The sequence below is a fragment of the Bison bison genome, unplaced genomic scaffold, assembly GCF_000754665.1.
Source record: "Bison bison bison isolate TAMUID 2011002044 unplaced genomic scaffold, Bison_UMD1.0 scf7180017864533, whole genome shotgun sequence".
Lineage (NCBI taxonomy): Eukaryota > Metazoa > Chordata > Mammalia > Artiodactyla > Bovidae > Bison > Bison bison.
In genome coordinates, this window is record NW_011495082.1 from 4,882,443 (window position 1) to 4,896,253 (window position 13,811).

A 13,811-nucleotide genomic window follows, 5' to 3' on the forward strand; every position below is an offset into this window, starting at 1 on the left:
AGGGGGCAGGGGCAGAAAAGAAAGGCTTTCTTGAGCTTTATTTTTACCCTGCCATTCCCATTTCTAGCAGCATTAGTGAAGTTTTGGCAAATACTGTCTCCCTTCCCCCTCTCCCCTGCCCCACACACACTGTCTTCTGTGTTGGTTGACAGGGTAGAAACCGAAAGGTTTGTCGTGTTCTTTGGGTAAGTGTACCGAAGAATGTCTGGTTTGCGGTGATTCAACATTTTGTTTTTGCATGCCAGTGTTTTGGACAAGGCTTCGGTTCTGCATGACTGCCAGCCCTGGGAAAGTTCGCTTGTCCACCTGCTTGTACATGCTTTGTGTGTCCATTTATCTTCTAATGATAAGCTTAGCTGAAGGTTTTGTGTGTGTGTGTGTTAGTTTTAAATTACGAATACTATTAAGATAGCTGATAAAAATTTTGAGGATTTATGTAATTACATATTTTGAAGAACTTAAAAATTTTAGCTTTCCTGATAGTGTATGTATAACCAAGAAAACAATTAGTGTCCTTTGCTTGTGCCATTCTTACTTAACATCTTTTGTGAATCTTGTGGTTGTTTCACAAAGAATTCAGAAGCAGAGCGCTCATTTCTTCCATTGATTTTTGAGTGCGTTTAAGCAGTTTCTTGCCTGCATTCTCTTTGTTGTTGTGTAAAGAACTTTTCAAAACTTTGCCTTTTTTCCAAAAGGGTAGCTTTTTTTAAGAAAGCTTAAAAATAAGTTCATTTGTTTAATGCTCAGAATGGATTTTTATATTCATTCTGATCCTGTTTTTGTCTCAGCTTATATGGACATAGGAAGTTTTAATTAATAAAAATATTCATTTAAATGAAATATGGGCAAATTTACTATGAAAATAATAATAATAGTAGAAAAAGCCTAACTGCCTTATTATTTTGATTATATCTTCTGTGGCCACTAGTATGCTAGGTATTGGTTGGCAGATTTCCAAAAACTGGGGAAGGATGTTAATTCAGATTCTCTGTTACACAGGAAGTGTGCTGTTCTTTCTACATATTAATTGTGGCTGCATTGTAATTTTGAGGTTTGATCAGGGTACTTTTTGATTCAATAGAACGTGACATTTGGAAAGGTTTAGAAGAGCTTGTGGGACTGAGAATTCTCAGAGTATGCTGGCTTTTAAACCCTCAGAGCCTTACAGTTCTAGTCCGTTTGATCATTTTAATTATAGATTGAACATAAAAACCAGAAATAAAAAAAGCATCTTGTTTTAATATATTCTTTTGAGATTTGTATAGGAATTGCTATAGCATATCATATATTTCAGATCCATTCCATTCCATTTTTCATGATGTCCTACTTTTTCTTTTACTATAAAAGAAATATTATCTATTTATATTTATTATTTATAATATTTCTTTTATAATAAAAGAAAAAGCATAAGGTTAAAGTCAGGGTGAACAGAATCATACTGAAGGTCATGAAATATTTCTAAAATCTAATCACAACTTTATTTTTTGGTCAGTGTGTCTTGCTTTAGTCCAAGCAGTTATCCAACTTGTATTCAATTAGTATAATCTTATGTAATGAGTTTTTAAAAAACAAATTCAAGTGTATGTAAAATTTAAGGAATTTTATTTAAATTACTTTAAAACTATGTATTACAAGTTAAATTTCTCTAAAACTGGAAACAAGTCTATAAATTTGATACTACTTTATAAAATATATTTAAACTTTCAATTACTGTATTTTTAATATATATATGCAGTGTTTGTTTTCAATCAAATATAAAAGATATAATGAATTCAGAAAGAGGAGTTCTCCCATAAGTGTTATCAGTGACACTGTTTTGATCTTATGTGATTTTAATATACTTAAATTTAGTTTAAGTTTTAACTTCTAATAACCTTCATATCCATTATCTGAAAGTGTTATAAATATTGTAAGTAAGACTTCAAATTCAGAAGTAAGTCTATAGTTAGTGGATACCTTTCCCCTCACTGTTTTCTCCAGGGTCAGTGTGGAAAACCAAGTGCTGAAATCTGGATATACAAGCCGTGACCTAATTATTTTGGAAAATGATGATCCTGGGGGAGTTTTTGAATTTTCTCCTGCTTCCAGAGGACCCTATATTATAAAAGTAAGTATGAAAGAGATTTCAATCTGTTCTGTACTCACAACCTCAGAAGAGAAATTTCAAAGGATTTGAACTTCTGTTGACTTTTTTCCCTATCCTTTATATGGTACTTTACTGGCAGGAACATAGTCATCATCATTATTATTGGTATCATCATATAGATAACATGTAATTACGATCTGTTATGTTCTAGTCACTGTTCTAAGCAGTCTGTGCTATATTTCAGTGTGAAAGAGACACATTGGCACTTCTAGCTGAGCCTTACACAAATTGCTTAAAGTTGTGATGCAAACCTGTTCAGTCTGAATTCAGAGTGTGGGATTATTTTTTTTTAATGCAGTTTTGAAAAAGTACTTTCCATTTACACTATTGAGCAATCTCGTCTATATTCCCCACGCTGTACACTTTGTCCTTGAGCCTCTCTTATAGCCAGTAGTTTTTACCCCCTATCCCGACCCCTCTATTGCCCTCACTCCACTAGTAACCGCTAGTTCTCTGTATATGAGCCTGCTTCTTTTTTGTTATATTCGCTAGTTTGTTGTATTTTTAGATTCCACGTTTACGTGATATCGTACATTATTTGTCTTTCTGTCTGACTTACTTCACTTAGCATAATGCCCTCTATGCCCATTCACGTTGTGTGTTGGTTGCTCAGTTGTGTCCCACTCTTTGTGACCCCGTGGCCTGTAGCCTGCCAGGCTCCTCTGTCCATGGGATTTTCCAGGCAAGAATACTGGAGTGGGTTGCCATTCCCTTGTCCAGGGGATCTTCTCAACCCAGGGCTCAAACCTGGGTCTCCTGCATTGCAGGCAGATTCTTTACCATCTGAGCCACCAGGGAAGCCATTTGGCAAATGGCAAAATTTCTTTCTTTTTGATGACTGAGTAGTATTCATTCACACACACACACACACACACACACACACACATCACATCTTTACCATTCATCTGTTGATGGACACTTATGTTGCTCTTTTATCTTAGCAGTTATAAATAATGCTTCCATGAACATTGGGGTGCATGTATCTTTTTGAATTTTGTGAAATTTTTTTTTAAGGAAGGAGAATCTGTAGAGCTCCACATCATCCGATATAGGGGAGCACTGGTTAAGCAGTTCCTACACTATCGAATAGAGCCAAGAGATAGCAATGAATTCTATGGCAACACAGGAGTACTGGAATTTAAACCTGGGGAAAGGGAGATTGTAATCACCTTGCTGTCAAGATTGGATGGGATACCAGAGGTATGGGATTTTATTTTTCTCTTGTGCCTTTGTGGAAAGTTGATAATATCTACTGTGTTATGAACATAAATAGTTTGAATGTTGGCAAGGAAATACAGGAAAGGAAGCAGGCAAGAAAAGATAAAGAGAAGTATACTTATGTTTGGAAACTAAAAAACAAGCTTCAAAAGCAAAGTAAGAGTCATACCAATTTGAATTGTCCATTCTTACATAAAATGATAGCCCAATCTGAAACTTATGAGTTTTCGTCTCCTTTTAGCTTTATATATGTTAAACATTGTTTTATATAATCTGTATTGACTGAACTTTCAGGATGTGGTTTCAAACTGAAGAAATTTTTCTGTAAAATTACTCTTTTAAAGAAAATAAATTTAAGTTTTAAATATATTAAGAGAACCAGATATTGTTCCGTTATGTATGTACATCATTGCATATGTAACTTTTAAATTAATTTAATTTTATTAGTTTAAATGACTGGAACATCATTATAAGATCCAGTCTCCTTACTATTTTAATGTAGTAACGTGATTTGTCTTTTCCGTTTTTGAATAATGTATATTTATACCTGATATCTCTCTTAATTGATGGAAAAATGTTAAAAATTAAAAAAAATCAGCTTTGTTTTTTTCAGTGAGTGCATCGTTGTGAAAAATTGATGGTATTAATATTTTTGAATATATATTTTTATTTGCTCTGAAAATTTCAACTTTTTATTTTTCCTAATTTGACATGCTCACTTTAGTTGGATGAACGTTATTGGGTGGTCCTCACCAGCCACGGTGAACGGGAAAGCAAGTTGGGAAGTGCTACAGTTGTCAACATAACAATTCTAAAAAATGATGATCCTCATGGGATTATAGAATTTGTTTCTGATGATCTAATTGTTACGATAAATGAAAGTAAAGGAGACAATACCTATAGTGGTAATGTATTCTACTCCTTATATTCCATTACTCTTTACTGAAGAAAAAATTTGGTGTTTTTAAATTTATTTCTTTAGTAGATAGTTATTTTTAGTTGTCCAGCTGCTTTAAATTACACATGGTGTAGAAATTAGTGTTTTAAAAATCATATTTAAGATTGTAATTTTTATTTCTTATGCAGTATTATGATGATGGTGGCTCAGATGGTAAAGAATCTGTCTGCAGTGCAGGAGACCTGGTTCAGTCCCTGGGTTGGGAAGATCCTCTGGAGAAGGGAATGGCTACCCACTCCATTATTCTTGCCTGAAGAATTCCATGGACAGAGGAGCCTGGTGGGCTATAGTTCATGGGGTCACAAAGAGTCAGATACGATTGAGTGGCTAACACACACATTACAGTTATATTTTGATTTCCATTGACCGAATGCAGTAGAACTCAAGCATTCAAAAGAATGGGTTGAGTCAAATAGGAAAAGCTGTGAAACTGAGAGTTACATCTGGGGAACTCTTGCAGTGGCGTGAAATGAGACGTAATTTATCTTTAGAGCCATGTCTGTCTGGATAAGAAAATCGTTTCTGAGTGTGCAGCTTTCTCTGACTGTCTTTACCAAATACCCTTATAGGACTTTGTGATAGATGTACCTAGACACCATTCTGTTCCCTGTGCTGAGTGACTTTTAAGATCTCAGACTGTGGTAGCAAAGATTGAGTCCGTTAATTTTATCAATTGTATGGCTATAGAGGAAAGACTGGGTTAATTTATATATACCTTGAGGCTGGGCTAAGCAAATGATTGATTTTTATTAAAAAGGGGGCTTATTTTTACTTCTCTTTGACCACTTTCTTTACTCATCATTTTAAAATTGTTTAATATGTGATCATGTGTGTTGTACCCATTTGTATTTCACAGCTGTTTATGGTGTGATAAGAAATCGAGGCACCTTTGGTGATGTTAATGTATCATGGGTTGTTAGTCCAGATTTTACACACGATGTGTTTCCTGTCCGAGGAACTATTTTCTTTGGAGACCAGGAATTTTTAAAAAATATCACCATTTACTCCCTTCCAGATGAGGTAAATGTTACATGTTTAACTCTTACTGTTGTTTAATAGTTATTTTTTTTATTGAATATTAAACATCTGGTAATACTTTGCCATGAGAGTATGTGATAAAGAACTCAGGTATAATGTCTTAACTATAAACCAAAGTGATTTCTAGGTGGCTCAGTGGTAAAGAATCTGCCAACCAATGCAGGAGATGCCAGAGATGCCAGTTTGATTCCTGGATCGGGAAGATCCCCTGGAGTGGTAAATGACACCCTCTCCTGTGTTCTTGCTGGCAAAATCCCATGGGCAGAGGAGGCTGGTGGGCGATAGTTCGTGAGGTCACAGAGAGTCGGACATGACCGAGTGACTGAGCGCACACACACACACAAATCAAAGTAGAAATGTTATTTTTGGTTCCCCTATGGGCATTTTTAACTTTTAGAACTGATTGATAGTCGCTGGTGACACTGCGTAGGTGTCAAATATTAGAGATTCATGCTGTGAGAGAGGTTGTCAAGCGCTCGGTTTGTACTCAAGGCCCTTTGAGAATGAGAGTGCTGTCTACAGAGTACACTAGGGTGCACTTGCAGGACATTGGTCCAGGTGGATGGTGGACTCAGCGTAACGCAGAGAAAAAACTTAGTAATAATGGAATGGACCTTTCTGAGGGGAATTGCACTTCAAATAGGTATGGAAACCTGTCTCCTTTCCCTCACACTCCTGCCTCCAGAGACAAAATTCCAACACTCTTCCGTTTTAGGATGCGGAGAAGACTAAGTCACACGGATGAGGAGAAAGCTAAACAGAGTCCACGTGGGGAGGCATATAGGCTCAGAGATGTGGGGAATCTCACCTTGTTAGGACAGTGGAATGAGGTCTTTGTGATGCACTTCTGTGAAACTTAAAGTTTATAAGGGGCCTTTGAAAGCTAACTGAACCTTTGTTACTATTATGATTTCTGTTCTAAATGTGTCCAGAAGTTATTTTTCTGTTTCACCATTTTTCCTTAAAAACAACATATAGCCCATTTTCTTACAGAAAAATCTTAAGCTATGTAGTATTTCTCTTTTTAATTTGCGTAAGGCAAAAATATCTCTATTTCCATTACATTTTATTGTGAGTCAAAATAAGGTGGCTGTTTGGATGAATGCATGTTAAAATTTTGAAGGGTTCTGATTCTTACTTGAATAATTTAGGGTGGTTCTGCTCAGAAGTGGAAATGAACGTTAATACTGTTATTAATAAAGGTTTTTTTTTAGAGATGAAACAATTTAGGTATATGTAGTGGAATTATTTGTACAGATCACCTGACTAAAAAGCATGTGTAACATTTTCCCAAAAGATTCCAGAGGAAATGGAGGAATTTACCATTACCCTACTTAATGCCACTGGAGGAGCTAAAATAGGAAATATAACTACTGCTACTCTGAGGATTAGAAGAAATGATGACCCCATTTATTTTGCAGGTGGTATTGCTTTCTTATTTGAGTGAGTTTATCTTTCTTGAACAGTGTAAGGATGCTTTTTTCAATAATTGTTTTAAGTGAACATTTTCAATAAAGCATAATTGATACATGTTTAAATAGGATTTCATAATTTGACCATTATTCAATCTCTTTGACATTTTAACAGATATTTTTAAGGATTCTGAAGGAAAAATTAAGTACTATTTTGTTAGCTTTGTTTTCCTCTTTTAAATTTCAAGGTATTTTCTTTCCTTTGGCAAAAATGAACACTCTTCCATGTTACCTCTTCCAGTACACAGGGAAGTAGTGAAGACAGTTCAGGGTTTGTGTATTGTACTTAATGAATGGTTACTTACTATAATTACTGTTAATTTCATGGACATATAAATTAACATGTAAATTAAGGTTTCCCCATTTTTTCCACTTGAATGCTTTCTTTACAACTGTCTTTGCCACTGGAGACATCTTTTAGTTTTATTTGGTATCTAATTTATTGGTATCTTATTCTTCCTTAAATCATTTTTTGCAGGCTGTTCAATTTGGAACTGTAGAACTCGTAAACCTCTTGAATTTTATCGATTTATGTTTTAACCTTCAGTTAACATGTACTTAATGAATTAGTCCTGTGTTCAGTCTTCTATTAACCCTGTAGAAGATGTGGAAGGTATCTGGGCCTATTTTCAAAAAAAAGTTTATGATCCAAGTTTAGAAATGAATTCTATGAAACAGTAAGCAGAGGATTCCAGATAGTATACAGTTTACTGACAAATTGGGAGTTGCAGACAATGGATTTTGTAGGAATCAAGGCAAGAGGAAAGCCACTGACTCAGAGTAATTAGAGGAGACCTCATGTAGGCATTGGAATCACAGCTGTCTTTCAGCAAAGACTCAGTGGAGGGCATTTCTTGTGGTGGGCAGGGAGAAATGTGCAATCTGATAATATGTAGATGGAATCAGAAAAGCTCACACGTTCCTTCTTTTCTTTGTGAATATTTTAGAGCCTCGTGTAGTGAGGGTTCGGGAAGGTGAGACTGCTGACTTTAAAGTTCTCAGAAATGGATCTGTTGATGTTCCCTGCACCGTCCAATATGCTACCATGGATGGGGAGGCTACTGCCAGAGAGGGAGACTTTGTTCCCATTGAAAAAGGAGAAATGCTCGTTTTTGCAGTTGGAAGTAGAGAGCAGAACATATCTGTATTCATTATGGAAGATGATATCCCAGAAACAGATGAGCCCTTTTATATAATCCTCTTTAACTCAACAGGTAAATAAATTATATTTATGGCAGAGTGTTGTTTCAGTTCTTTTACAAGATGGCATTAAGTACTTCACTGTCACCTGTGAATGTTCAAGAGCAAAATTGTTTCACTGATTTCTTGAGGGAAGGGGTAAAAGAATACATGTGTTGAAACTTTGTGTACCTGGTATACTCTATGTCATTATTTTTAATCTTTTTTCACAAATAGCACACACAGAAAATTATGTTATTATATGAGAAATTGAAATCTTCTAGCTGAAACTACCCGAAGTCTTTCCTAGTCACTCAAGGACTTAGGGCGTTATTATCCTGTAGACTTTTCCCTCCTACCAGGGCACCGGGCATAGTGGTTGGGAAGCTGTATTCTGCAGGTGACTGAGCCCAACTGACTGATAATTCTCTGTAGCCATAATCACAGTGTGTGACAGTTTGCAAGGGGGAAAGATAGACTTTTCCCTCTTCTCTATACTGTAACTGAAGCAGAATGTTTTGCCCCTATCTTTAGTAAATTAGAGGGGCTATAGCTTCTTTTGGTAATTGTTTTATTCTTTTAAGAGTGCACAGAGCTATTTTTTCCTTAATCTTTTCTAGTAAGTTGAAGACATGATACTCTATCATCCCTGATTATGCAAGTGTGTTTTTTCATATATACAAGACATTTTCCTACATAACCACAATATAACCATTAAAAGCAGGAGATTAATACAATCATTGCCTCAGACCCCATTCAGATTTCTCCAGTTTTCCCTTAGTGTCCTTTTGAGCGAAATGATCCTTTCCCACATCATGCATTGCGTTTAATTGCTGTGTGTCTTTAATCTCTTCAGTCTGAAATACTCCGTCTTTCCTTGGCTTACGTGACCTTTATAGTATGGAAAGTTACAGGGCAGTTATTTAGTCGAATGTCCTTCATTTTGGTTGGTTTGATGTTCCTCATTATTAGGTTCAGGTTTTGCATCCTTGGCAGGAATTGCGAAGAAGAATTCTGTGTTCCCATCACATCCCTTCTGTTGGCACAGATTTCTATTTTGTCCCTTTACTACCAGGTCTATTTTGACCACAATTTATGTGGTGATTGCCAGGCTTCTCTACTGTACTTTTTGTTCCTTTGTTTTTAATACAAATTTTGTGGGAGAAGTACTTTAGAACTACATAACTGTCCTGTTACTCATCAAACTTTAAATTTTTTCATTGACATTTATTTGTCAGTATGGGCTTATGATTTCTATTTAATGCAGTGGGTTATATTTCACTATGATTGTTTACTTTGAAGGTCAGATTATCCCAGGTTTGGCTAGGGGTGGTCTGTTAAAATGACTTTCTTGTCTTTTTGACATGTTCCTATTATTCTTTGAGCATTTTCTTACTTCCTGGCACAGCAAGCTGTTCCATACTCATCTGGTACTTTTCCTGTCAAAACCCTGGAATCAGTCATTTGTTTCAAGAAGCCCTGACTCCTTTCAGTGCAGAATGCTGTTTAGAAACCAGAACCTGAATACTAGGTGTGGGAATTGCTTCTTAGGCTATTCTCCTCCTAGGCCCACTTTCAGAGACAGGGAATGCATGTATGTCTGTATGCATTTGTGTACTGGGTGAGCTAACAAGTTTGTTTAGGTTTTTCTGTAAAGTTACGGAGAAACATGAATGAACTTTTTGACTGTCCCTATATATATATTTGTCGTTGTTGTGTAGTCGCTAAGTTGTGTTTGACTCTTTGCGACCCCATGGACTGTAGCCTGCCAGACTCCTCTGTCCAAGAGATTTCCCAGGCAAGAATACTGGAGTGGGTTGCCACTTGCTTCTTCAGGGGAGCTTCCTGACCCAGGGATCGAACCCATGTCTTCTGCCTTGGCGGTGGATTCTTTGCCTTGGAGCCCCCAGGAAAGCCCCTCAATATATACACACACACATTAACATCTGTAGTTCTGTACCCAGCTGTATATATTGAAGGCCATTGTATCTAGTATCACAGGGCTTGTTCTAGTTTTCTCTGTTTTCCTATTTATCCCTCTGTCCTCTGGTGATGAGAAATCCAGCTCCCTTTATCGTTATTTTTTTAATTAATTAATTATTATAATTGGAGGCTAATTACAATATTTGGTGGTTTTGCCATACGTTGACATGACTCAGCCACTGGTGTACATGTGTCCCCCTGTCCTGAACCCCTTTCCCACCTCCCTCCCCATCCCATCCCTCTGAGTTGGCCCAGTACACTGGCTTTGAGTGCTCTGTTTCATGCATCAAGCTTGGACTGGTGATCTTTTTCACATATGGTAATATACATGTTTCAGTGCTATTCTCTCAAATCATCCCACCCTCACCTTCTCCCACAGAGTCCAAAAGACTGTTCTTTATATCTGTGTCTCTTTTGCTGTCTCACATATAGAGTTGTTGTTACCATCTTTCTGAATTCCATATATATGCGTTAATATACTGTATTGGTGTTTTTCTTTCTGACTTACTTCACTCTGTATGATAGACTCCAGTTTCATCCACTTCCTTAGAACTGACTCAAATGCATTTTTAATAGTTGAGTGATATTCCATTGTGTATATGTACCACAACTTTCTTATCCATTCATCTGCTGATGGACATCTAGGTTGCTTCCATGTCCTGGCTATTGTAAACAGTGCTGTAATGAACATTGGGGTACATGTGTCTCTTTCAATTCTGCTTTCCTCGGTGTGTATGCCCAGCAGTGGGATTGCTGGGTCGTATGGCGGTTCTATCTCCAGTTTTTTAAGGAATCTCCACACTGTTCTCCATAGTGGCTGTACTAGTTTGCATTCCCTCCAACAGTGTAAGAGGGTTCCCTTTTCTCCACACCCTCTCCAGCATTTATTGTTTGTAGACTTTTTGATAGCAGCCATTCTGACCAGCGTGAGATGGTACCTCATTGTGGTTTTGATTTGCATTTCTCTGATAATGAGTGATGTTGAGCATCTTTTCATGTGTTTGTTAGCCGTGTGTATGTCTTCTTTGGAGAAATGTCTGTTTAGTTCTTTAGCCATTTTTTTGATTGGGTCATTTATTTTTCTGGTACTGAGCTACATGAGCTGCTTGTATATTTTTGAGATTCATTGTTTGTCAGTTGCTTCATTTGATATTATTTTCTCCCATTCTGAAGGCTGTCTTTTCACCTTGCTTATAGTTTCCTTCATTGTGGAAAAGCTTTTAAGTTTAATTAGGTCCCATTTGTTTATTTTTGCTTTTGTGTCCATTACTGTGGAAGGTGGGTCATAGAGGATCCTGCTGTGATTAATGTCAGAGTGTTCTGCCTGTGTTTTCTTCTAGGAGTTTATAGTTTCTGGTCTTATATTAGATCTTTAATCCATTATGAGTTTATTTTTGTATATGGTGTTAGAAAGTGTTCTAGTTTCATTTTTTACAGGTAGTTGACCACTTGTTAAAGAGATTGTCCAGCACCACTTGTTAAAGACATTATCTTTTCTTCCTTGTATATTTTTGCCTCCTTTGTCAAACATAGGTATCCATAGGTGTATGGGTTTATCTCTGGGCTTTCTATTTTGTTCTATTGATCTATATTTCCATATTTGTGCGAGTACCATACTGTCTTGATGACTGTAGCTTTGTAGTATAGCCTGAAGTCAGGCAGGTTGATTCCTCCAGTTCCATTCTTCTTTCTTAAGATTGCTTTGGCTATTTGAATTTTTTTGTGTTTCCATACAAATTGTGAAATTATTTGTTCTAGTTCTGTGAAAAATACCGTTGGTATCTTGATAGGGATTGTATTGAATCTATAGATTGCTTTGGGTAGTATACTCAAAGTATACTTTCACTATATTTATATGTATATGAATATATACATATATATTTATATGTATATGAATATATACATATATATTTATATGTATAAATATATTTCACATATATTTATATATGGTAGTATATTTTCACTATATTGATACTTCCTATCCATGAACATGGTATATTTCTCCATCTATTTGTGTCGTCTTTGATTTCTTTCATCAGTGTTTTATAGTTTTCTACATATAGGTCTTTTGTTTCTTTAGGTAAATTTATTCCTAAGTATTTTATTTTCATTGCAATGGTATGGGATTGTTTTCTTAATTTCTCTTTCTGTTTTCTCATTGTTAGTGTATAGGAATGCAAGGGGTTTCTGTGTATTAATATCCTGCAACTTTACTATATTCATTGATTAGCTCTAGTAATTTTCTGGTGGAGTCTTTAGGGTTTTCTATGTAGAGGATCATGTCATCTGCAAACAGTGAGAGTTTTACTTGTTCTTTTCCAATCTGGATTCCTTTTATTTCTTTTTCTTTTCTGATTGCTGTGGCTAAAACTTCCAAAATTATGTTGAATAGTAGTGGTGAGAGTGGGCACCCTTGTTTTGTTCCTGACTTTAGGGAAAATGCTTTCAATTTTTCACCATTGAGGATAATGTTTGCTGTGGGTTTATCACATATGGCTTTTATTATGTTGAGGTGTGTTCCTTCTGTGCCTGCTTTATGGAGATTTTTTTTTTTTAATCATAAATGGGTGTTGAATTTTGTTAGGCTTTCTCTGCATCTATTGAGATAATCATATTGTTTTTATCTTTCGATTTGTTAATGTGTATCACACTATTGCTTTGTGAATATTGAAGAATCCTTGCCTCCCTGGGATAAAGCCCATTTGGTCATATTGCATGATCTTTTTAATATGTTGTTGGATTCTGTTTGCTAGAATTTTGTTGAGGATTTTTGCATCTGTGTTCATCAGTGATACTGGCCTGTTCAGTTCAGTTCAGTTGCTCAGTCGTGTCCGACTCTTTGCGACCCCATGAATCGCAGCACGCCAGGCCTCCCTGTCCATCACCAACTCCTGGAGTTCACTCAGACTCACGTCCATTGAGTCAGTGATGCCATCCAGCCATCTCATCCTCTGTCGTCCCCTTCTCCTCCTGGCTCCAATCCCTCCCAGCATCAGAGACTTTTCCAAGGAGTCAACTCTTCGCATGAGGTGGCCATAGTACTGGAATTTCAGCTTTAGCATCATTCCTTCCAAAGAAATCCCAGGGATGGTCTCCTTCAGAATGGACTGATTGGATCTCCTTGCAGTCCAAGGGACTCTCAAGAGTCTTCTCCAACACCACAGTTCAAAAGCATCAATTCTTCGGCGCTCAGCCTTCTTCACAGTCCAACTCTCACATCCATACATGACCACTGAAAAAACCATAGCCTTGACTAGACGGACCTTTGTTGGCAAAGTAATGTCTCTGCTTTTGAATATGCTATCTAGGTTGGTCATAACTTTCCTTCCAAGGAGTAAGCATCTTTTAATTTCATGGCTGCAGTCACCATCTGCAGTGATTTTGGAGCCCCCCAAAATAAAAGTGTGCCACTGTTTCTGCATCTATTTCCCATGAAGTGATGGGACGAGATGTCATGATCTTCGTTTTCTGAATGTTGAGCTTTAAGCCAACTTTTTCACTCTCCTCTTTCACTTTCATCAAGAGGCTTTTTAGTTCCTCTTCACTTTCTGCCATAAGGGTGGTGTCATCTACATATCTGAGGTTATTGATATTTCTCCTGGCAATCTTGATTCCAGCTTGTGCTTCTTCCAGCCCAGCGTTTCTCATGATGTACTTATGTGTAACCACTTTCCATTGCTTTGTTTACCTCCTTGCTAAAACAAGATGGCCTTTCTACTACACTTGGGTTCTCACTTGCTGCTCCAGGCCAACCCTCTTCCATCACGTGGATGTCCTCCCACTCCACTCAGACTCCAGCATCGAGCACCAAGATTTT

At 36.8% G+C, this 13,811-nt stretch overlaps 1 protein-coding gene across 1 annotated transcript in view; it reads left to right on the forward strand.

Annotated features, from left to right (window-relative positions):
* The window catches only part of GPR98 (G protein-coupled receptor 98), a 543,192-nt gene that overhangs the window by 55,381 nt on the left and 474,000 nt on the right, over window positions 1-13,811 (forward strand). The window contains exons 12-17 of the mRNA XM_010831922.1: window positions 1,981-2,107; window positions 3,161-3,346; window positions 4,089-4,269; window positions 5,179-5,342; window positions 6,658-6,781; window positions 7,780-8,046. Coding sequence (XP_010830224.1) covers window positions 1,981-2,107; window positions 3,161-3,346; window positions 4,089-4,269; window positions 5,179-5,342; window positions 6,658-6,781; window positions 7,780-8,046 — 1,049 coding nt within the window. The remainder of the gene's footprint in view (window positions 1-1,980; window positions 2,108-3,160; window positions 3,347-4,088; window positions 4,270-5,178; window positions 5,343-6,657; window positions 6,782-7,779; window positions 8,047-13,811) is intronic.